We start from the raw sequence: 26,178 nt of genomic DNA on the forward strand, positions 1-26,178 counted from the left end.
CCAACTAAGGACAAAAGATGAAAAGGTGATGAAATGCTACTGCAGAGAAAGGGTGCCTGTATGATTGTGATAGAAATCGCAGTCTCTGAAGAGGTTCGTCTATAAAGAACTAAAGGAGGCTGAATTTCAGCTAAGCGTGGAAAGCTCAGAATGAACATGAGTGGTATTTTCTGAGTATCTCATTTAGTCCATTTATTACAACCCTATGAAGTAGGTGCTATTATTATTGTTCCAATTAACCAAATTAGGATAGTGAGGTAGAGAAGATAAGTGACTGGCCCAAGGTCACTCAGATGGAGCTGGAAAATGAAGCCAGGTAGCCAGAGCCTATGCTCTTGAACCTCTGTGCTATATTGTCATCAGTCCTGTCAATAATTTTGTTTAATGCTGTTTAAAAAGGCTCGGCCCCCAGATTCCATGACTGTTTTATGTATTTTATATACATATATAAGTGGAATACATAATTTACGGTAATTTTCCACTAAAATCATGCAATACTTTTTTTGGTGATTTCTATTATTGTGGTAAAACATAAAATTTACCATTTTATCCACTTTCAAACATGCAATTCAAGGCATCAGAGACATTCACAATGTTGAACAACTCTCATCACTATGCTTTTCAGAACTTTTTCATAATCCTAAACTCTGTGCCAATTAAGCAATAATTGTCTTTCCCCTAATATACATATACCTTCATATATTATCATAAACCTCAGAAAAGCCCTTACCCTGACACCCTAAAGAAACATTTGGTGCTTACTCTAATATTCTTGAGTTATCTGGATTATTGATTTAATTCTAATTTTCACTTTCCCACATTATACCATAGTCCATGGATTCTAAGATACCATTTTTTCCCCTTCACAGTTTAACATCTCTGAAATTGAGTCTCATCTTACAATTAATGACATCTTATATTCAATCAAATCCCCTGAGAATGAGGGTTCATAGCCAAAGAGCTGTGTTCGAGTTACTTTAATTTGGTTTCTCCTTTCCCTTCATTTCAGTGTGTGGTGATAGTATTCATTTAAGAGTTAAATTTGTTTCTGCTTGCATATAGTTTGTTACTCCCATCCTTACTAATTTTCTTGGTATGTAGAACATTACCCAAGCTTCCAAAAGTAAAATTTATCCAAAAAGGTGAATGCAGGAAAATGTCATTCTTTCACTTATTCCTTTCTCCCTGTTCTCTACTCTTTGTAGGTAACCAGCTTCATTGTTTTCTGTTTTATTCCTGAGTTATTTTATACAAAAACATGCATATATATTTCCCATTCTTTCTCATGTAAAAGGTAACATATTCTAGGTCTTCTTTTGTACTCTGCTTTTCTCAGTTAAATATTTCACAGAAAACACTCATTGGTTCATAGGAATTGTCCTCATCTGTTTACAGCCACATAGTCCTCCACTGGTGTACGTAACATAGTTTACTCAGTTATAGCTAAGTGGGCCCTTAGGTAACTACCAGGACTTTGCAATTACAAATTATACATTTATATTTTTATATTATTGAAGATTTATTATCAGGATCAATTCCTGGAAGTAGGGTTACTGGGTCAGAGAGTAAAAGGGTATACGGTTTCAATAGACATTGTACAATTTAACATTCCCACAAGCAATGTATAAGAGTGTCTGGTTCCCCACAATTTCTCCAACATGGTACATGGTCAGCTTTTAAAATTGTGCCCATCTGATAGGTGAGAAATGAGATCTCAGTGTACTTTTAATTTCATTTCTAGTTTTTTGCATTTTTTTTTCCTTTTTCTCCAAAACCAGATTACTCTGCCTGGCTTACTTGTGAATAGTCCCCTAGGTCTGTAGCAGGGATGTAACTTAATACATCTTTTGACAATTGAGCTTAAGACATTTACAGTCTTGGTTAGAACTGTATCTAGCTTATTGTCATCGTAACACTTTTTATGAAGTTAAATTTTAAGTTGCTATAGTTACATGGTAATTTTTAAAATGCATGGATATAATTTATATCCTTTCATAGTTTGGTATGGAAATTAACTCCCCCCTTTTTTGGATCTCAGACACACTGGTATAATCAATCCTCTTATTTAAAGGCACATTATCAAGATGTCTATGCAAAAATCCTTGTTTTCCCCCTTCATCCTTAATATACTATCTCATCTCTCTGGAAAAGCATCCTCTAATGTATTGGGCATATATCCTTAAATTATCCATGTAAAATATACAGTATTGTGTTTCATGTGCATACAAATATATTGGTATTGTGCTATACATTTCATTGGTTCTAACTTTTCACTAAATGGTGATCATTACTGTTTAGTGTTTGGCTTCTAAGTAGTTCTGTTACCGATTCAAGTTTTGTGCACCCGACACTTCACAGTCCAATATTCACAAACGTCAGGGTTTGGAATAAAGAAAAGTTTATTGATCGAGAAGGCATTAGCTAGAAAAGATGGGAGCCTTAACACTTCTGCAAATCTATCTTAAAAGCATCCCAGATTCAAGGGAAGGGAGGGCAAGAGGTGGGTGAGGACTGTAGACAAGTATGAACCAACAGGGATCCAAGGAAGAGATTGAAATCTCTGAATCTGTTTCCAGTAGATCCACTGACCCACGCTGATCTGAATTTGGTCGTGAGGCTCCTGTAAATCTTTGATAAGCAGTCATTGTTTTGTACATATTTCCCCATCTCTTCGGAAAGGATGGAGAGGGCCCACAGTGACAGATTATTTTACTGATGCTAGACCATAAAATTCCAGACTAGTTCATTAAGATTCCATTTCTGGAAGAGGTTGAAACTGCAATTAGATCAGGTATTAAATCTGTTTGGTATCACGAGATTTTAGCATGAGTGACACCATTTTGGGCCTGTGGTTTTTTCTTTGACACTCTGATATATAGTATTTCACTGTATGCATCCACTGTATTTAACTATTTCGCTAATGATATTATCTGCATGATTTTTTTGCTGTTCTGATGAGTGTAAAGTGGTATCTCATAATTTGCATTTCCCCTTTACAAGTTTGAACATCTCATTATACATTTGTTGACCATTTGGGCTTCCTTTTCTGTGATTTGACTATTCAAATCACAGGATGCTCAGTATTCTTGTTTGTTGATTTCCAAGAGTATGTTCTATACCGTGTTTCCCCAAAAATAAGACCTAGGCAGACAATCAGCTCTGATGTATCTTTTGGAGCAAAAATTAATATAAGACGCAGTATTATATATATTATATTATATTATATTATATTATATTATATTATATTATATTATATTATATTATATTATATATTATATAAGACCCGGTCTTATAGTAAAATAAGACCGAGTCTTATATTAATTTTTGTTCCAAAAGACGCATTAGAGCTGATTGTCCAGCAAGGTCTTATTTTCGAGGAAACGTGGAGTGTTAATCCCAGTTTTATTTGTGGCATATAACTTCTCTCAGTCTGTCATTTCCCTGTGGAGTTCTTTGAATGAAACTTTGTCAAATCCATTTTATTTTTCTTTTTGAGCTTTTTGGGTCTTAAATCATTCCCTACTCCTAGGTCTACATTTTAGTTTTATTAGCTCTTATTATATATTTGTTCACTGAAAAGTAGGGGTCCAGCCAAAGATGTAATCATGAGGAAACATCACACAAACCTGAACTTATAATTTTCAAAAGTGTCAAGGTATAAAAATCAGAGACTGTGGAAACATTCCAGACTAAGGAGATGTGGCAATGAAATCCACGATTCTAATCTGGAACCCTTTGCTATAAGGCCCGTTATTGGGACAAATGGTAAAAATTACACGTGTCTGAGGATTAGATGGTAGTAATGTATTGGTGTTAATTTCCTGATTTTGATGATAGTATTGTTATGTAGGAGAATTGATTTCTTTGTAGGAAACACTCAAGTATTCAGGAATGGCGAGGCATCAAGTCAGCAACTTACCCTTAAATGGTTCAGAATAAAATTTTTTCCAGTTTTTCTGTAAGTTTGTGACTGTTTCAAAAATATTTTTAGTTCTTCAGATCCAAATAGAGGTAAAATCAATAATCCTTTCCTGAAAACTAGTCATTCTGCATGAATAGGTGCCCATTTCCCAATGTTTTTTAATAGGAAAAATTATAATGCACATTAACCTCAAATTTCCAATTTCATACAATGTAACAAAAACATGATACATTATCCATGTACAAATAACAAACTATCATGTTTGAATATAAAATGCTTGAAACATAGCTTTTCCGATCACCAAACAATATGGTTTATTATTTTTAAGATTTTTATTAAAATATAGCTAACATACAATATTAGTTTCAGGGGTACACCATAGTTTTTCAACATTTACATACCTAAAGTATCTTCTTGTCTATCACAGTCACTGTCTTACTTGCTTTGCTTCTTTCTCTACAATTTTCTTCAATGTGTTTTCATCTGGTATGGGACTCATAACATACCAGGCAAACCAAGGGCCACACATGAAAGGTCAAATGTGGAAAAAAAGCCTTTAGGACAATCATACAATAGTTAAGAAAGTTCCCAATGAGTACTAGCTGTGATATCAAGACACCTATCCTGTTTTGGCTACTTGGGCACTTAAAAAATGTCTGTGATTCTAGTGTTCTATGTATTTAGAATGTAACAAGACTACCTATATATGTTGTTAAAAGAGTACATCAAGTTTGGGGGACATAAATATTTTTTCCAGTGTTAAACTGGCTGAAAATATATCAAGGCATACGTATTTTATGAACTTTGGGTATTAAAAGTCAAGAAGAATCATTAGGCAAATGAAAATCAAAACCACAATTATATATCATCCTCAGTGTTGATGAGGATGTGGAGAAACTGGAACCCTTGAGCACTGTTGGTGGGAATGTAAAATAGTGGAACTGCTATGAAAAACAGTATGGTAGTTCCTCAAAACATTAAAAATAGAATTATCATATGATTCAGCAATATCATCTCTGGGTATATATTCAAAAGAATTGAAAGGAGTGTCTTGAAGAGGTATTTTTGTACCAATATTCGTAGCAGCATTATTCGCAATAGCCAAGCAGTAAAAGCAACCCAAAAGTCCATCAAAGGATGACTAAACAAAATGTGACATAGACATACAATGGAATATTGTTCAGCCTTAAAAAGGAAAATCTGACACATGCAACAACATAGATGAACCTCGATGTCATTATCCCAAGTGAAATAAGCCAGACATAACTTTGTTTATGAGGTATTCAGAGTAGTAGAAATCATAGAGACAGAAAGTAGAATGGTGGTTGCCACTGGGGGAGGGGAAAAGGGAGTTGTTTAATGGATTTAGAGCTTCAACAGTTATGCAAAATGTAAAAGCTCTGGAGACTGGTGGCACAAAACTGTGAATACGAGTATACCAAGGTTATGAAAACTTACCAAACTGTTTTTATGGTGCTGGCAACGTAAGCGCTCAGTGGCAAGTCTGCGAACTTAATTGTCACATTGCGTATAACTCAGATTGTTTAAGACTCAGTTTAGGGTTATCTTACTCCCGTATGTATTCCTAAATCCAGTAAGATGAATTATATGGTTTTCCTCTTAAGACCTATAACACTAAGTACAGCACATATTGCACTAGTTCCCTCACTTCATTTCAATGGTTGTTTTCTTGCATGCTTCTCCCATTCTGCACAGTCTATAAACTTCTTTCAAGCCAGAAACGCCTCATTGATTTTTCAATCCCAATGTCCATCAGACTGCTGAGCTCGGCAATATAAGGTGCTCAGTAAACACTTGTTCATAATTTGGTAGTGTATTTACATTGAACGGAATAGATTTTCATTGTCTTTATGAAAGCAAGCAAGCAATTATCATTCCCACCCTCAAATAGTTTTTGGATAATTTTTTCACTTTGACTTGTATCAAAAATAACACTCCTCATGAAATACCATTCACTAACATTATTTTTACTTTGCCCTTTCATGGGTCAGCAGATGGCTATAGGAGAAACTTTTTCATTAGTGCAGGTCCCTAGAGCAAGGACCCAGAAAGCACGGTAAGAAAATTCGGTTTTCGTCTGTCCTAATATTTTTCTCTGAAAAATTGGGGAAGACCACAAATGTAACATAGCTGACTCAGCGGTTCTATGTGTGCATTTTCAATAGATGACATATTTGAAACATTACTTCGTTTTATTTTGTATAGTTTAGCTGTAAGAAAGGTTAAGAGGGTGGGTGTAGCTCTAGGAAACTGTCACAAAAGTGAATGGTCTTGGGAAAGTTCTGAAAATAATGAGGGACGGAAGGACAGTAGAGCGACTGCCTTTCCTGAGTGACATGGAGCAGAGTAAGCTTCAGGATAGCACCAAGATCGTGTGGAGACAGAGTTCATTTTAAGGAAAGCGATGTTTTCATTAATATTCAAACACAGTTTCAAAACACCTTGGTTGGGAACCAGCGAATTAGGAATCATTAGTTACTTAATTTAGTGTAACTCCCAATATGCAAAATACATTCACTTCTTAGTGTAACCGAAATAATCTTAGCCAAAGAGCTAGAATGATGTGTATGCATATTACCAATTGTTTCTTAATCAAACATGCAAAAATCTCAAATTACTTTAAAATGAAAGGATTTATAAATCCTAAGGTAAATGAAGTTTCCTGGGACAACAATTAGAATGCAGTATATTTTGAGATCAAGGGTTCCACAAGATATTTCAAAGGAGACTTTTTTTACAAATACCAGAGGGATTCTTCAATGGTTGTAAGATTTAGAAATAAGATGATAACTATATGAGTAAAGCAGACAGCAGAGTTTACAACCCAAGAAATAGGATTTATAGTTACAAAATTTTCCTGTCTTAATCTCTAACAAATTCTTTTAAATCTTATTTCCACATTGCATTACTAACCAACAACCCCTTACCTTCTCAGTTTCTTTTCATTAGCAACTGCTAACTAGAAATCTGTAGTAATTGCTCTTAGAATTGTGTTCATTAGAACTAATTTAAAAACATGTTTGTTTTAGAAGAGTAATTTTATTCCTCCACAATCCTATTTTCAAACTGCATGGATAATTGGGGGTTTATCATGATACTAAAGAAATATTTTGTATGAATTATATTTTAATATAACATATAATTGACATTTAAACATTTCATCTGTTTCTCTAAAAGCTTATACGCGTATGCTTAATTTTACCAAAAAACTTCTTTGGCGAATCCTGTCATTGGGAAAATGGCATAGCTTTATATTTGGCCAGATTCAGAATTCAAGTTTTAGAGGCACTTTTACATTATGTATATTAATGTAAGGCAGAGTGATATAATCAGAATATAAGAATATAAAAGCTAGGTCGATTACCTCCTCAAAGAGGCCGTCCCTGAACATCTCAGCTTATGTACCATCCATTCTTTATTCCACTACTTTTTGTTTTTTACATATCACTTCTCATGATATGAAATGAACTACTTACATGTTTATTACTTCTCTCTCCTGACTGGAATGAGAACTGCATGAGGGCAGGGACTTCGGCTTGTCCTATGAAACTCCAGGCAGTAATGAAGTTTGTAAGAGTGAGGAGGAAGGAAGGAAGATGAAGGCAAAAGCAGCTGCAGTGGAAGGTGCGCTCCAGCAGTTTATTTAGTCATCTAATTAAGTCAGTTCTTTGTGGGTTGTTTTTCTTGTAATGGGTGTGGATAAACCAAGGACCACCCACCATTTGCTCATTATTCAAGAAATACACACACACACCCCTGAAACTAGAATGAACTTAGTTTATTCAAATAATTCCTCTTTAAGTTCCCAAACAATAATACTTACAAACAAGCAGAGTTTTTTTTGGTTTATGTTTGCTCAAATTTTAATTGTTTTTATTTTTAGAACCAAAATAAACATTTGAGGGGAAAAAATACTCTAGTTTTTCATCATGTTCTGTTTCAAAGTACAAATTTCTAACTTTAACTGAATATTTAGATAAGATTTTCTTCATTTTCTTTTTTTGAAGAAATTAAAACTCATGAAATAAAAACATCACAAAGATAATATCAATGGAATCTGAAAGTTGTTTAAAGAAAGCATCCTTAATTTAGAATATTTAACTGTTGGTTTATCTAAAAGAAACATTTGTAATAATAAATTTGCAACATGTTTCTATGACCAAACATAAATCAAATGGCTGAGGCAAAGTTGTTTTTCGAATAACAGTTAATATTATTGCTTTAATACTTGTTCAAGAGTTCTGATTTTTACAGGCTATTTTCAAATAAAACAACTATATGGACAAAAAGTATACGTTATCTTGATATTGCTTTCATTATATAGTCTTTTTCAAATTCCTTATTTCTCTCAGTTGCAGTTCTTTGCTTGACTTTCTCCCTTTAAATATCTGTTTGTTAGAGAAGAACCCTAAGTATTCTGAATTCTATCCTACTTGGTAAATGTTACTAACGATGCTTATCTTAGGTGTTCTTTGTGCTTTTCTAAATTGAAAAATTAGTTACTCTACAATAAATATGGCTGAATTACACTCTCTTTGGAGGCCTGTGCTAGATAACGTAATTTGCTAACTTAAAAACTTTGAGAAAACACTGAAGGTTAGCTATCTGTTTAGATTTAGCCAATGCAAATCTCTTGTCACATTTGAGGGCCCACTTGAAAGAGGTCTATCCAGTGGTGAGGGATCTTACAGAAAACAGGAATAGTTGTTGGTGGGCAGAAAGGTTGCTGAAGACCATAGTTACACACTACACCCCTATTCTATGATGATTATTACCAAGGCATTTTTTTGCTTTTGTGGAATGTTAAAAAGGAAAAGAAAATCTGTAACAACAGCATTAAAAAACTTGTGAAAATGCTACATTGTTTAATTACAGAAGTATCACTAAACTAATGGCATAAGCTAAAGACATTATTCCCTATTATTTGCTACAAAATCATTAAAAACCAATTAAACTGTGAAATACAAATACAAAAGAAATAATATTGCAGAAATGACTCTTAGGGAAAAAGGCATTAAATGTGCTTTAATTTTAATATAATGAACTAAAAATGCTTCAAACTTTAAAACTGTAAAAATCTCTACTCAAGGACAAACACTGAAAATATGCAAAACTATTACAATATATTTTACAGGTAAAAATTAGAAAATACTAAAATTAAAGAAATTTGTCCATTAGACACAGTAAAATTATAAATTACATAGTATCAAGAATTATAAAATTATTGCTCAACCAACCCAAGTTTAAAAAAAAAAAAATCCTACTTTAATCTAAGTCAACTGGCACAACACTACTATAAACAATGTACCAAAAATATTACAAACAAAATTCTTAAAAGATGTTACTACTATTGCTTAACCTTAATCATATTAAATGCTACATTTATTCTCCTTATTATATTAGAATAATCTCAAAGAAAATCTTTATATTACTGGAATAGCTATGATAGCAACATTTCAAAAAATAAATTTCAAAAAATACTGTTAATGTTTCTGATGGCTAAGTAGATACTGAAAATAGCCTAGTACGAGTTCACTAAAACAACTGCATGGAAATAATTGCATGAAAATAATTTTGGTATTTTAGATGTTAGAAATTGATTTCCTTGCATTGTATGATACGCTGTTGCATTTAAAAATTTTATAAAAGGCTGTATGGCTTACATTTCCTACCACATTTACATATATTTAAAATGTTAAAATAAAATATATGTAAATAAAAAATACTTGGAAAAACTTGTAAATCTCCTTTATTTTTCAGTAGACAGAAGACCATTTTCAATGTCCTGGCTGAAAGGGTTCTTGATGTTGCCACGGAACTGGAAGAAAAAAACACAAAGATTTGAGATAAGTTAATGATGCAAACCAATGGCACACATCCGTACAATCAAAAGACCTAAGTTGGAGCCTAGGAGATTGAAGTTCAAACTGCACATCTGCTCTTTACTAGCCATGAGATCTCAATAAAGTGATTTAAGGTTCTCCAAGGAGAAGTTTCCTCAGTTGTAAAAGAACTATAGAACCTACATCTTTCTCAGGTATCTTGTGATAATTAAATGGAATAAAGGATGGTACGTGCCTGGCACACAGGGCTCACTTAGCACCTTCCTTTTGTTCCATCCATGGTGTTGAATATAAGCATCATGAAAAAAACAGGAGTAAGTGGGTCACAGAGATTTTCACATCTTTAGAAGGAAGTAGTTCCTGTAAGTGTGCCAGCTGATCTCCATGGATTAGTTGCACTCATGAAAACTAAAAGTTGTGCTTATATTGCTATCTAATTTTTTTCGAGTTACTTTTGGATACTACAATAAGTAGATAATTATTCATTTACCTTTTATTTTTCACTTGACTAATATAACCAAGAGGTAACAATTAAAATTTTTGAGAATCAAAGCTGGATTTGACTCCAGAGATATTTCTTTTAACATCACAAACAGCTTAATTAAGACCACAAGAAAGCTCTAACTATGAGAACCTTTATGAAACAATTACATTCAAGACTTCCTATTTCAATTAAAACGTCTACTTTAATTCATAGGTTTGTCACATCTATGAAGCAGTAGCAATGTATCAAATTAGCCAGAAAGTTCAAAAGGCACAGTCATATACTCCCCTCCCCCACTCTTGCTTCTTTCTCCCCTCCTTTAGAGTTTTTTTTCCAGATTGTGTTTCTGGTGAAAAATTTCCAGCCCTGTTTAAACTCATTTGATTGGGCAGGGAGGAAAGGAAAAGATACACAGATAATTAAAACACCACACTATACTCACATGTCTTATGAACACAAAAAGTACTATGGAAGTACAAGTGCAACTGTCACATGGGAGAACAGAAAGAAAGAAGTTCAATGTGGTTTATACAGAGATGGAAGTGGGAGATGAGGCTTGTATATGCAAGACTGTGAAGGGCCCTGCATTCCAAGCTAATTTGAGTTTTATCCTACAGGTGATAGGGTGCCAGTGGCAATCACAGAGGAACTCCTGTGATCAGATTTTTTTTTTTCTTGTTTGTGTAACTCTCTTAGGTCAGGGGTTGTTTCTTTTTTCTTAATTAGGGTTGTTTCTTTTTCCTTAATTCATTTTAAAATTACGATTGACATACAATAGTATATTAGTTTCAGGTATACAACACAGTGATCAGACATTTATATATCTTACAAAGTGATCATCATTAGTAACCATCTTTTACCACACAGTTATTACAATATTATTGACTATATTCCCTATATTGCCCTGATCAGATTTCTTAATTAGACATAGAACTATATTAACAATTCAGATGAATGAATGAATTTAATTCATTTTTTTCTACTCATTAATTTGTAAAAGAATGCAGGATTGAGAAATAACTTTTGAATTTAAATTTTCTTACATTTCTCTGTTTACAACATTAAGGGTTTAACTTTCTTTACAGTACATTTTACCTCTGATCATTTGGGTTTTAGTAGATAACTGTAGTTTTTGTAGAATTACTGTTTAAAATCTTTGCTTAACTCTGGTAAATATATATTTTAATTTTTATATCTATATTCTAATTGTGATTTTTTACAAATAGAATTTTGTTTAAGGTAAAAATTTTCAAGTTCCAGTGGCAAACTACCACATTGTTCTATCAACAAATGCCAACTCCATTTTCACTTCTGCCAAGATGATATATTAGAATACAGAAAAAAAGAGAAAGGTTGCTTCATCTGATTGAAGTTTCTTTTCCCACCCTGGTTTTTGACTCTATCAAAATAATGCATGTTCCCAGTAGGAAATCTTAGAAAATACAGAAAGATACATTCTATACACCCCAAATTTTATCACCCAGAGGCCGACAAGTTAAAATGTTGGTGTACTTCATTTCAGTATTTCTATGCAATTCTTTGCTTACATAGATAAATTTATATGATATAGTTTTAAAAACTGTCATCAAAAACTTTTATAAGCCCTTTAATGGTTGCATCGTATTTCATGGGATGGATTAACAATAATTTTCTTAGTTACTCCCTAAAGTTGGGTTTTGTTGAAGGACATATTAGTGAAATTAACAATTCTTTTTTTTCCACGTTTGACAACTAGATTTCAACATAATTCAACTCTGCCTGATATTTGAACTATTCTACAGATCTGCATAGAAAAATGACTTCTATGTATCATCACTTGTAAATACTATGTACATAAATATACAAAGATAAAAGCAAAAACTCAATGAAACAAGTATTAAAACTTGTGAAACTCACCATAAGTCCAAGGAACTTCTGGAAGCACACCTGAACCAGGAGGGTAAGGGTATGTAACTTGCGGTAACGGTTGACAGGAAGCATACTGTGAAAAGGTTGGCTGCTGAAAATTATAAGAAACAGGCATTTGAGGTTGAAAATGCCCATTTCCTGGCACGAAGCTGTATGCTTGTGGCTCCCCAGCAAAGTAACCAAAATATTGAGAGTACAACTGATTAGAAGGTGTATTCTGGGCAGTACTTGAAACTGCAGTTGACATCTCAGAAGGAGGTGGCTGTACTTCATATGATGTTATTCCCTGGTATGCGTGGGTAACGGCACTGCCATCGCTGCTGCTGTAATGATAAACACACCAAGCATAGTAAGGATATGAAGCTCCGAATGAGTGCTCAGAAGAATTATACATCGGGGCACATGCAGGCTGTGGAAGTTCATTCTGGTATGTGGCAACATTCTGAGTTAGGACTTTTGAATTTTCATTATTCTGTTCATAAAAAGAGTGTTCTGCTGTTCGATCAACATTAAGGGTTTTGTTATCAGATCCTTCAAGAGGTACAGTAGTGAGATTCGATGTATCTTTCATATATTTTTCGTTTGATTCAGTTTTTGCAGGCTGTGTTTCACTTGTTTGCAGAACCGGAATTTTGTTCTGGATCAATATGGGGTCTGGAGAATTGGTGCATGTAGACTTTTTAATAGATGAACTTAGTATTTCATTATCTTGACAGTCAAGGACGGTATCATTCATTTCTAAATTGGCATGGATATCCCTCACAAAATGGAAAACAGGCTTTGAGGGCACTGATGCATGAGGCAGCAGAGAAGCATCAGTTCCTGGTTTTACGTCTGAGGAACAAGATTTCTCTGCAGGATCTGGGGAATTCTTAAGAAATTTCTGTGAAGGTGTTTCAAGGTCTTTTGAAAATGTGCCATCTACACTTTTTTGGTTACAAATTGCAAAAGAACAATCTTTCTTATCACTTTTGGTTGCAGCAGCAATAACATTCATATCTCTTTTCTTCATGCTATTTAAGTTTTCTTGTTGTCCAGTGAAATGTTCTGAAGTATTAGATGAACTATTAGCTGCACCTATTTTACCTTCCAACTTCAACATGCAAGTGTCTTTGAGGTTCTTTGAAGGTAATGATGAGCCAGGGAGCGGTCTTTGCATTTTAACCTGTTTTGGAGATACACGGTTTCTTTTCAGATTGTCAGATGAACTTGGTCCTATTTCATTTTCATTTTTGGGATGAGATCTTGTGGTCCTATTAAATGTAACACATACATACAAACAATTTTAAATATACAGTTGCAAAACTTTAATATAAATACGTTATTTTAAATTTTTATTCAGGAAAAAAGTTCTTAAGATTTACATTTTCTCTTTCTGTTGGGAGTATACAAGTAACCCATTTCCCCAGTTTTACTCCCTTGCTTTGAATCTCGGTACTTTTCTTCCTAAAGGCGATATACTCCACATTTCAAATACGTATTTTGGAACTACACAGTGCTGCCAATATTGTAAAAAATTATTTTATGCTTTGGACATTTCCTGATAGAGGCTTTTAGAAGTAGAAAAGAATCATTATTCAATTTTTTTTAGTACAGTTTTTAATTCATATACCTCCAACACACAATCTTTACTTGTAAATGGCTATATATAACTGGCAAAACTATAAGATATGCCCTTTCCCCCTCCAAAAAGCTCATTTTCTGTTATTACAAACTACTAAGTTATTTTGTCTGTTCAAGGTCAAGGATAGGAAAAGCAGACCTCCAAAATTCCTTGCCACTTTAATATCCTTGCAGTCCTACCTAAATTTAGACAGTCTTAAGCAAGCTGAAGGAAGCATCTATTATGGGAATGTACAGAGCCAAACATAGGTCCCTAAGGTAATTACACCTTTCGGTGTCTCATCAGATTCTTTTAATTACATGTGGAAAAGAACATGTTAAAAAGAAAAAAGTAACCACTCCTCCACAATCAAGAGAAATTAACCATTGGCCTCAAATTTGTATATTGCACTTATGAAACTAAAAGCCCCATACTTTACTTAATCCAGCTTCCTTAAAAGGCACTTTAATGACATCATACATCATCATCCAACCCCATACAATACTTTGACAGAGTTTACAGAAAGTACAATTTTGACTTTATTACATTTCCCATGATGTTTCAGTGATGTCTCGACCTTACAGACGGATAATTGCCCATATGGTCTGTCCTTTTATGTATTTTCTTAGAGGGTTTTCTTCCATGAAGATAGGACCTTATATTAACCTTATATTAAAATTCATTTTCCTGCTAAATGAGACAAAGTTTGACTCTATGAATAGCAAATACTGCCTATGCTTAGTTTACCAAAAACTAAGATGATTTATGTTACCCTTCTGACAGCCTATTCATCTTTATGCCACTACTCAACTACTCAAAGAGTCATACGTGCCAGGAAAAGGATTCTAGAAATGTAGTAAATAAAATGCTGTATTTAAAGAAGCAAAACCACGTAAGACAGAAATGAGCATGCTTGTCCTTCTATTCTGTATTACTCATTCTCCTTCATAAAATGGAAGAAAAGATGGAAGAAAAGAAAGCTTATCTTAAATTGAAAATCTTACAGGAATGAATGAAACAAGAGATGGTCACCAAGTGCAGCAGTGCCACTTCATATTAAATGAGAAAAATATAAATAATAAAAATAAATTCAGTTTAAAGAGCTAGCCTTTATTTTGAAATCATATTCCTTCTATACTATGGTGTTAAAACATTCTTTTATGAAACACTGGTATATTTACAATATGTACGTTTGTTGAAGACTAAGTTCCCACTTAGTAATGGAAGTTGGCAATTTATATCGTTTTAACCAATTTGGAAATTACTGGTCTGTAAAGTCCGTAAGTTTAAAAAACTCAATCTAATCACTTGCCCTATTCTTTTATGCCCTTTTTAGTAAACCAGTCACCAAGCACCATCAGTTCTTTAAGTAATGTCTGTCAAATATGAATTTTACCTTTTTGGTTATGTAAAACATCACCCTTTTCTAATCCCTGGCTGACTTACTACTTCTAACCATGCTTCGAGAATGTCCTTACCCTTTCTTTACATTACTGAAAAACACATTTCATAGGACACTACCCTTCCATACTTATGGAATGAAGTCCAAACTCTTTAGCCTTACTTAGTACACTGCATAAACTGAGACAATGTTCTTGTCCTTCCTTAGCTTACTCTTGTCTGCTAAGTTCCATGTGTGAGCCAACAGAGGTACATAAATATTGTTTTAGTCTTATTCCTTAATGTATACTCAATTTTGTTTAGTTTTTCTTCAGATAGGGCTGATGGCAATTCCTACCTTGGATGCTTCAACGTTGCCTTTTCTCTGCTGATTTTTGTGACATCTTTCATGTTAACCTATGTTTAAAAGATATAAAGTAAGCCTACATCAGTGATGGTTCAAAATACAATATGTATATTTATTATTTTAATATCAGACATTTCCAATTGCTTGTTGTGTCATCATCTAAAATGCACTAAAACTACATTAATTAATGATCCTCCCCTTCAGGAAGTAGTGACTCTGCTGGACTTCCCGTATTTCATAAATTTTTGGAGACCCGTTTTTAAAAAGAAATTTGCAAAATTCTTTTTATCCCTACATTTTATAACACTGTTACTGCTTTCATACATTTCAGTACACCAGTCACTAAGCCCTATTGTAAGTAATGTCTGTCAAATATGGATTTTCCTTTCTTATTTTTGAAAATAGCACCCTTTTCTAAGCCCTGGATGACTTACTACTGTTAACTATACTCAGAATCTCTACTTTTAAATCATTGAAAACAACACAATCTACAGGCCACTACCCTTCAATACATACAGAACAAAGTTCAAACTCCTTAGGTCTATACTTAAGGTATTTTATAATCTGAAATAATATACTTCTCCATCCTTAACTTACTCTTGTCCACTAAAGTAAATTTTTGTTCCAGACTTAATTTTAAACTCCTTTCTCAAAAAGATCAGTAAGCATTGTATCTTTGCTCATATTATTTTCAATAACTTAGACACTCTCTTCATTTTTACATTTATTTCATGTTTTTTCCTTTAGGGCAAAGCTTTGGTTTGTGTTCTTCCATAAAAATCAACAAATAAACCTTCTCTAATTTTTTTTTTTTTTTGCTTTTTTCCTCAATACTTACAAAACCTTTTCAGTACCACTCTCATTTTAATTGATGTGGAGTACACAACTTGTATTCTTGTTGTGTTTTGGAAGTATGTTTATAAATTGGTTGTTTAGTAAGCATTTTCCTATAAACATAGTGTAATAAAGGATGATTAATTTCCTAGTCTCTAGAACTAGTTTAACTAATGAATACAATTAGAGTAAGCTGAGTAGAATCCTATTTTGCATATAGGTTTTTCTTTCTTTACTTCTAAATTGAGAAACTCTCAAAAAACTCGAAGAGAAGCCTCTCAGAGCAAATTGGGCAATTGGTGCAATTGTAGGTATAGGCTCTGGAGCTAGATTGTCTGGTTTTATACCTGGGCTCTCCATTTTACTAATTCTGTGACCTTGGGAAAGTTATTTAACCTTTCTATGTCTCAGTTTCCAGACCTTTAAAAATAAGGTAATAATAGTGCCTACACCAGAAGGCTTTTGAGAATAAGAGTTAATATTTGTATAATCATTAGAACCGCGCCAAGTATACAACACATGCTGTATAAAATTTGTTAAATAAAATGTGTTAATGTAGGACATCTTCTAATGCTTTCATAATCATCTATTAAAATTATCTGTCCTATTGTTTCCATATCTTGGCTATTGTGAATAGCATTGTAGTAAACATAGGAGTGGTTTTTCGAATTAGTGTTTTCGAATTAGTGTTTTGGACAGCTATGTATGGTATTAGACTTGTGGTAGACTTGGGGAGGTTATCACTTTGTGAGGTGTGTAAATGTCTAATCATTATGTTGTTTTGTACACCCGAAACTAATAAAAAAAAAAATCTATCCTATTTCTCCATGTGGGTGATAATGGTCAAGAACACAGGCTCCATTAGCCAGTTTTTAATATTCACTACATTAAGTACAGCCTTGTTATACTACTCAAATACTTGGTCACTCAATTCATATTCATAACTTGGGCTTTCCCTTATGAACTCATTAAAATTCACATTTTTCCAAGAAGTGTTCTCTAAGTTAATTTATTTAATTTGTAAGTTTAAAAGACAGTTGCGAGGTAACCTTCATATATAGAGTCATTTATATTTTATAGATAATATAGATTGCTAATCTAATACTTTAGTTACTAAATTCATTTTGCAAGGCAATACTTAAAGCATTCTCAGTTTTTACAACTCTGCAAACTAATCTGCTTAAAGACTAGACTTGTTCTCAAAAAGACTACTACATAGGTTTTGTTTCAAAGCATTTGTTACCTTTTGTTTTTTACAACTGGAAATAGTAGTGTTTTTCTCTTGTTCCCGAGAGTCTTCACAGTTATCTACAGTGATAGGTCGTTTTTTAGAAGAATCTGAAACATTTTTCATTATGCACTCTGAAATTGAGGCTACCTTCATATAAGTACTGGATTTATTGATACTCTTCCTAGGTTTTACATGAACATTCATGTTTTCTTTTCTCTTCAGTTGGAAAGTCTTCTTTTCGTTATGCAGCATTTGGCATAAAATAAAGGAAATGGTTAATTCAGCATTTTTAGCACATATTATCTTCATATGTTCAATAGTTTTCATGACTTTCATAATATGGGCTATTTTCCCTAAATCTCTCTGAGGGGCAGTCGTTATATTTTTGAGCAGTGTAGAAAACTGATTGTAGTTGCATTCTAACTCCAGCATAGTGTTTCCATAATTTATGGATGCTATACATGGCACAAGGCCAATATACGTGGATGCAGAATACTTAGACTTGTCTAGAAGTTTTTTTATTTCTGAAAGTTCTTCAAGTTCTCTTGAGAACAAATGAAGAGCATATGAGCAATTAACAGCTTCATTATATTTATAGATATTATCCAGATCTTTCTTAACTTCAGATATAGCAGTCTCTATCACTTTCGAAAGGCAATCTGTTGGGTTATCTTTAAGAAATGAAAAAGCAGCCAGTTTTTCTTGGCATTGAACCACCTCAGGAAGAAGTGACAAATCAAACCAAAGCATACCTCGAAACCTCTGTTTGTCTAGTTTTATTGCCATTGAGTTTTTAAGAAAGTGAACTGTTTCTGAGAGCATGGTGAATTCGATATAGGTTTCGATGGCTGCAGGTTTTAAAACTATAGCCTCATGGTTGTGGTTTTTCACCATGTCCAAAACATTTTCTTTGGTGATGAAAATATTATCTCTGTTATCTTCTTGCAGCATGTAAAAGTATTTTCTTAAAATTTCTAAGTGATCAGTACATCTCAAAGTGAGTTCCTGTAATTTTTTAAAGTCAGCAAATTCAGCTTGATCTAATATTTCACTAACACAACAGAAATCTGGGTGTGAAGGCAAAGTACTGTTAAAACTACAGTTTTCTATGCTAATTGCTTTGTTTATTAGATCATCTGACTTTCTGGTAACAATCATAGTATTGTCCTCAAGTCCAATGTTGGAAATCTGTTCACTGCTTAAATCTTCAGACAATGTAGCATATATCTTCTTCAACTTAGAAAAAGAATATTGATTCATTTTCAGTAGTGTTTTTTTGTTCTTCTGTCTTGAGTATTTTTTGCTGAAAGATCGCTTCTTCTCTTTCCAAACAAGACTTTTCGCAGCATCAAAAAAGATATGTTCCAGACCATAAAGAGATATGTTAATACCTACTGCCTCATTGCTTTTGATAAAATTCACTTTTGAGGAGATCATTTCAATGATAATCCACAGATGGTCTTGTTTTCCTGGATAGGAATCAATTTTAGGAGAGTCCCCACACATACTGATCAGCTTTAAAGTACTTTTTCTTAAGGCTTCTAGGTCTTCTAAACTATCTCCAAAGTTAACTCCGCAGGTAAATGGAACAGAAAGAGAAAAGTCAAAGCAGTCAGAACATTGCTTCAGTACTGCCTCACACTCATTAATCTGTCGTCTGTATTTTAAGAATGCATAGTATGAATTGTTTTCCCTTTTGGTTTCTTCAAACAATTCAATTAATTGACAGTGATAGTTCTGCAACTCACAGAATGCATTATATTTTAACCTTCCTTGAAAAGCAGGATAGAAATTGGATTGTTGTTGAAATCCACGTGGCTTTCCAAGCAGCTCACCATATAACGTCTCATCATACCAAAGCAAGCTTCGGAAAGTTGGTTCACCTCCTAAGAGCCTTTTTTTGTTTTCAATGAATTGAATAGTTTCCATCATCATTTGGAGTTCTACCAAGGAGTCAACAGCACACGGTTTTAATTTCTGTTTGCAATTATTCCATAGGTTTTGTTCTACCAACAGTTCTCTTGAAATCAAGACTCGTTCAAGTGAACATTCTTGCTTTCTTTCAAAAGCTTCAACAAACAAAGGGAGAATATTTTGACAAACCTTAGTTTCTTCCTGTAGACTCTGCAAAGATGATGCTTCATCTGCCCTCCTCAAAATTTGAGCTATAAGAGCCGAGTGATTAACTGAGCAATGTTTTTCTTTTAATTGATTCATGCATGATGTAGGCTTCTTCTGAGTAATGATTTTGGAGGGTTCAGAATAAGCATGTAAAATAGGCCTATGGTTCATTCCTATAATGTCTGGTTTGCAATTATAGGTTATTTCTGAATGCAAGGTAGAGTCAGACTGAGAGTCATTACTAACTTTAACTCCCTCCTCTTTCTCTCTTCTGTTAAGCTGGTTAGAAACTGTGTTATTCAAAGAGATTGCCTCAGTAACATTTTTAATACTTGGATGAGAATCAATCAAGTTATTTTTAATTGTTTTCTTACTTAAGTAGGAGGATTTTCCAAAAATCTTATTCTTTTGATTTCTGTACTCAGTCTTAACAGCTGGTCCTGCAGTCATACTCTTTTTGTGAATTGAACCTTTTGCTTTTTCTGCTTGTTTAACTTTCCACATTTTTCTGCCCTGAATGTCTTTCTTTGCAATACGTTTTTTTGAAGAACTGTTTATATTATCTTTGAAGAGCAGAGAACTATCACTGGAGAATAGTTTCTTCATTATACTTGCCCCATAACTTTGACTTTCTTCAGTTACTGGCATGAGATCCAACTCAGAATTCTCAGTAACATTTATTTCATTCCTGTCTATATGAAAGCAACGACTTGGAGAGCACTGTTCTGTCTTTAGAAGCTCCTTTCCACCACGTCCTTGCTGACAGTATGGTACATTGGTGGATGTTGCAAGAGAATCTATAACAAAACTTCTCTGTTTATCCAAATAAGATGTTGGTGATTCTGCCTCACTGTCTGTCACTGGAACAGGTGATACCAATTGAGGAATACTGTTACACTTGTTACTTGTTGTCAGAGTTAGAGTTAATGGGTCCATAAGAACGTTTCCTGTAACAGTGCCTGGTTTGGAGCTCTCATTAGGAGCTGTCCATTTTTCTAGAGTAAAATTTCCTTCCAGGTTGCTTTTATAATCAGATAAAAGGTTATCTGATTTGTAGATATCAACATTTAAAAAGTGCTTCACAGTTGATTCTATGACTGAAATAACCATGTCAGTTTCCACCTCTGTGTGAGCTATACAAGTTGCATCATAATTTTTGTCTGTGCCAAAACTTAAATTGTTTTCATTTATGCAACTTAAAGATACTGAGTTACTTTTATTTATTATTTCATTAGCTTCAGCACTTTCTTTTATTGCATCTTTATTATGCGCTGAATGGTTCTCAAGCTTTTCATATTTATTAATGTTCAATAAAGATTTTATGTCGACTTGATTTTCTTTTTCACTGAGTTTCTCATCTGAGTCCTCTGGGGAAAACAGACACCCAGTTTTTCCAGAAAAGGGCTGAAGTTCTGATGATCCTGGATTCCTCATACTGCTACTGTTATAAGCTGACTGAGTTGTACTTTGGGATGTGGAGCACAGGGTGAACTGGGATTCGAGATACTCTGGATCACAAAAGTCTCTCACGTGAATAGTGTTGTGACTTCTAGAGAGACTGCTGGACACATTTTTCATAGAAAGGCACTTTATGAGTCTCTCTCCACTTGTTTTATAAGACTTGTGCTTTGATACATGAGTCAATGATTTATCAACTTCAAATGCCAAAGCTCTTTTCTCTCCTGGTTTGTTATATTTTTGTTTTGACAAAAAATGCTTAATGGAATAATAGCTTTTCTCAGAAACAGAACTACAACCTTGAAGGTCACAAATTTCCCAGAAATTATTACATATTATTGCATATGATTTTGGTAATGGGCCCTTACTTGTTCCTCCCACTTTAGCCATAAGCTGCAAGGACATGTGAACTCTTCTACGAGCTTTTTTAAAGTGAAGATCAGCTCTGTCAAGTTTTCTGGAAAGATGTTTGCTTCTGCATAAAGATGCTTCGCTCTTTAGAATATCCAGGACACTCCTAATGTGTTTTTCTGACCGTGAAAAGGTTTTAATTTGTCTTTTGGATAATGAAGAAAAACACTCCAATGAGTCTTGGCTGTTTAGCCTCCTCCTCTTCTCACAAATTTCATGATGTCTTGAATCATTATTTGGTATGTTCTGGTCCCTAAAAAGTGTATGTTGCTTTCTTTTGCTTTTTCTTGCTTCTGTGTCCTTTTTACTTTTAGTATCACTACAATCAGTTTTTGACTTTGTAAAGAAACAGCTTCTTTCATTACTTTTTGTTGTGGCATTAGAAAGTTCAGTAAGCAAAGGTCCACTGTTTTGTTCTTCAGAAGAAAGTGAGATTTCAGATTTACTCACTAGTTCCAATTCTTGCTTTACATTACCCAACTCATCTTCACATGGATAATTTGAATTTTCACCAGAACACTGGGAATAAATTTCAAATCCCAGAACTTTCCCCTTCTCCTCACTTATTTCTGGCTTTGTGGCTTCAGTTATATATTTGCAAAAATTATCTTTCAATGTAAGGTATTCAACAGTGGAACTGAATCCTGGCATACATGTATTATTAGTAATTGTAATTTGTAGATCTGGAAGTAAAATTGAGTTGGAGAACTCCGCTTTGTTTTTTTGTGCAGAAGAAAGAAAACAATTACTTTCCTCAGAGTAATGATCACTATTCTCCCTTCTTGTGCTGCTTTTCAAATCTTCCTTCTCCCCATTATTGCTTCCTAATAGACCTTCCCAATCAATACGAGATTTCAGAGCGTCATATGAGGTCCCGAATTCTTCAGAAAGTATGCTTCCACGGCTATGAGTATCTTGTCGAAATAGAAGAGCACCATCACACTGTTCTGATCCTCCTTCAATCTCCTTTTCCAATTCGAAACTTTGAAGAACTGAGTTGTCACTTATTGATTGATGAAATGAGTCGTGTAATTTATTTTTATCCATATTAATTTCACAATCAGAAACCCTATGTTTCACTAACAAACCAAAATCTGGACTTTCAGAAGGATAGGTTTCTTTAAGTTGGTATCTTAGGTGATCTTCATGATGTGTGCCTAACGTGGGCACCATGGTATCAGCTATCTGTACTGCAGCATTGCAGGCTATATGCATTGAAGGACCTGCAGTTTCGGGAAAGATGGAAGCCAAATGCTTCACACTCCTTCCAGTATTTTGAGTATCTTTTTGCTTTATGGCAGTGATTGTATCTTCAGTTCCTAATAATGTAGTTTCTGTAGATACGTATTTTTTCCCCCAAGTCAAATTAAATGTAGTAGAAAATTCATCAGAACTCTGAATTTCTACACTATTGTAATTTTTATTCTGCCTCCTTTCATCTGTATCAATGAAATTTTTATTTATATGAAAACCCTGCTTCTCATCTCCACATATATCCTCTATGTTGTTTTCTGTAGATGAAACAATGTCTTTCTCTTTAGACTCATTTTGGTTTTCTTTATCATTATATCTTTGTTCTCTGAAATCAATATTCAGGTGTGCATCATTATTCAACTGTGCATTACAGAATAGAGTGTGACCTTGACCTTTATCATCAATTTGAAGTGTTTCGTTGCAGTCTCTTTGAATGTTCTCTAATGACACTGGATCATTTTCATTTTCACTATGGATATATACATGTTTTCTAGCTATGCTGCAATTTGAGTTGTCATGAGCTGTTTTAATGTCATGAGACGAAAAAACTGTATCAACTGGTAGTTCTTTGGTCTGGGGAATGTCTTCTGCAACCTGGAAAGCATCAGTTATAATGCTAACACAATTTTGATTTGTTTTTTCCAATTTCAGTTCCATTAGGTTTTGAGAAATGGCAAATCTTGTATGGATATTATCTTCATACTCCAAAGAGTGTTGAGACTGCTTTTGTGAAAGGTTCTCCACTCTTGGAGTAAGATCACTTTGTAATTCCAATGCTAGATACTCTGGCTTACACTTATTCTTTGAGCTAGACATGGGAGATTTTGGTGTGTCTAACTCTTGAATGATTAACACTTGATCACATTTTTCCCCAAGAGAATCTAGACTCTCATTCTGTTTGCATTCTCGGTGCAAAGAAATGTAACTATCTACTGGACTGATTTTTGTTTCATCAATACAATAATTATCAATTTCTTTCCGCAAATTTTGCTTTTTTCCATGTTTAGAATTGTCTTCTGGGCCAGTGAAGTTTCTCTTCTTCCCAATATTTTGAATGTACTCATGTATGCCTTCTTTTCTTTGGAATGGAAAAACTGTAGACATTTGGTGATCGGGCTGACATATAGTTTTTAAATTAGAAGACTGTGATTCCTGAAAAATGTGACTATTATGCCCTTTTGTACAAGTATTCACTGATTCATAAGAATTATGTGGCTCGCTATTTTGTTCAATTAAAAGTGGGATGTTGCTTCTCTGTTGGGATCTCTGTACTTTTTCCTCACTGTGTTTTTGGTTCTCAATCTTTGAAACTCCACTTGATGAACACATTGAGAAGGAAAAATTGTCTTGGTCCTGACATTGTCCTTTCAGAGTAATTTTATTGGGAGTTGTATAATCATAGTTATTAGAGCCTATGTTGTGAGCCTGAGATTGTGAATCATCAAACGAAATGTTGGAGCAAGAGGCATCCAAACAATTAGTAAGATCACCAGGCATGACTTCAGATGAGGAGGCAGAATTAGTTGGCACAGATAGGTCTATTTCTGAATTAACAAAATCTAAACTCTTCTCAGATGGCAAAATCTCATTTAAACCTGGAATAATATTATGTTTTTTCATGTTTTCTTCTCTTCTCATCAGTCTTGGGTCTTTGATGAGTTTTGAAGTAGTAACTGTGCTTGAGCCAATATTGCAATGACAGGGAAAAGCAGCAGAAAGACCACTTAGAACATCTTTAAGATGTGTCAAATTTAACAAGAGGTCACCATTGACATCTTCTCTGGTATCACTGGGAATAAATGAAAGATTTGAATCATATGCATGTACTTGAGAAGTGTCTCTACATTCTGGTAAATTGTGCTCCATCTGTCCACTGTGTGTTTCGAGTATAGAAATGTTTCCATTTTTCACATTTCCATAGAAATTAGAAATAGTTGAATTAGAAGGATTTATCCCTGAATTGTACGAACAGTTTTCCTGAACAAATGGATCTACAGGTTTCCTGAAATGCTCAAAGATGACAGTAGCATCTTTTCCTTTTCCAATTCTTTTGGCCACTGTACAGTTATTTAGAGAACATGTTCTTTCTGTGGAAATAATAAGAAAAATAGGAAGAAAAAGTATTTTTACAAACAACTCTATTAATACAAGTAAACTATGTCATGAGTGATTTTAACTGAAAGTTCACCAAATAAACTTATGATGATTCAAGTACGCTCTCAGCAGAAAAAGCAAGGGAAGGATGAGTAACAAACCAATAAAGTATAAATGATGGAGCATGAAACTCTGTCTTAGAAACCTTACTAAAGAAGTATTTGCCGTAAAACAATTTGGATTCTGTCAAATACTAAGAAATAGACAAATTAAATAGGAATAAAAAATGTTGCTTGTAGACTAGGTATTTCTCATATTAATTTCCTATATTCAGATATTTAATAATAGAATCTATATATTAATAGGCAAAACCGTTTTCCTCTATCTACTGTTATCTTAATTTATTTCCCACTATCATGGGAGAACAAAAAACGGAAAGAAAAGAGGAACAAGTTGGAGAAGTAGTGGGGAGAAAAGATAAAGTTTCCACAAAATCCTTCCCAGAAGCTAAAGCAAACCAATACCCCTGCTGCATAATGAAATAAGTATTCCTGCAAATAATATATATATATATATATATATATATATATATATATATATATATATATATATATATATATATATATATATATATATATATATATATAAATAAAACCTGGAAAATAAAAGCAAATCATAATTGCCAAAACGTAGAAACAACCCAAATATCTTATCAACTGATGGACAGATATAGTGTACTTGTACTTATACAATGGAACGTTATTCCATAAAAAAGAATGAAGTACTGATACATGATACAACATCCAAGAACCTTGAAGACACTGTTAGTTAAGTGAAAGTCACCAGTCATGAAAGCCCACATATTTGACTTCACTTATACGAAATGTCCAGAATAGGCAAATATATATAATAAACAGAAGGGAGATTAGTGATTGCTTAGGGGTGGGGGGAGTGAGGGGAAATGGATATGATAGCTTTTAAAGGGTACACAGTTTCTTTTAGAGATGATAATGATAATATATTATGCTCACTAGGCAGGCAGAAAAACATTTTTTTAAAAAGTGTATGTGTTGGCAAGGATGTAATTATGAAACTGATGCAACCACTTTTGAAAATTGCCATTATCTTTGAATTGTGTTGCACATTCCTGATGTAGATATATATGCCACAGAAAAGCTTTTGCACATATATGCACTGCAATACTTACATGAACGTTTAAAATGGCAATGTCTGGAATATGAATAAAA

General features: G+C 33.7%; 1 protein-coding gene across 1 annotated transcript in view; it reads right to left on the reverse strand.

The window, feature by feature from the left end:
- Nucleotides 1-7,767: 7,767 nt before the first annotated feature.
- The window catches only part of TEX15 (testis expressed 15, meiosis and synapsis associated), a 38,024-nt gene continuing 19,613 nt past the window's right edge, over nt 7,768-26,178 (reverse strand). The window contains exons 6-9 of the mRNA XM_019750498.3: nt 17,606-24,924; nt 15,520-15,578; nt 12,167-13,431; nt 7,768-9,761 (exon numbers count right to left, since the gene is read on the reverse strand). Of these exons, the coding sequence (XP_019606057.3) occupies nt 9,721-9,761; nt 12,167-13,431; nt 15,520-15,578; nt 17,606-24,924 (8,684 nt within the window). The 3' untranslated portion in view covers nt 7,768-9,720. The remainder of the gene's footprint in view (nt 9,762-12,166; nt 13,432-15,519; nt 15,579-17,605; nt 24,925-26,178) is intronic.

The sequence above is a fragment of the Rhinolophus sinicus genome, chromosome 16, assembly GCF_057876585.1.
Source record: "Rhinolophus sinicus isolate RSI-liver-muscle chromosome 16, RSI-T2T, whole genome shotgun sequence".
Lineage (NCBI taxonomy): Eukaryota > Metazoa > Chordata > Mammalia > Chiroptera > Rhinolophidae > Rhinolophus > Rhinolophus sinicus.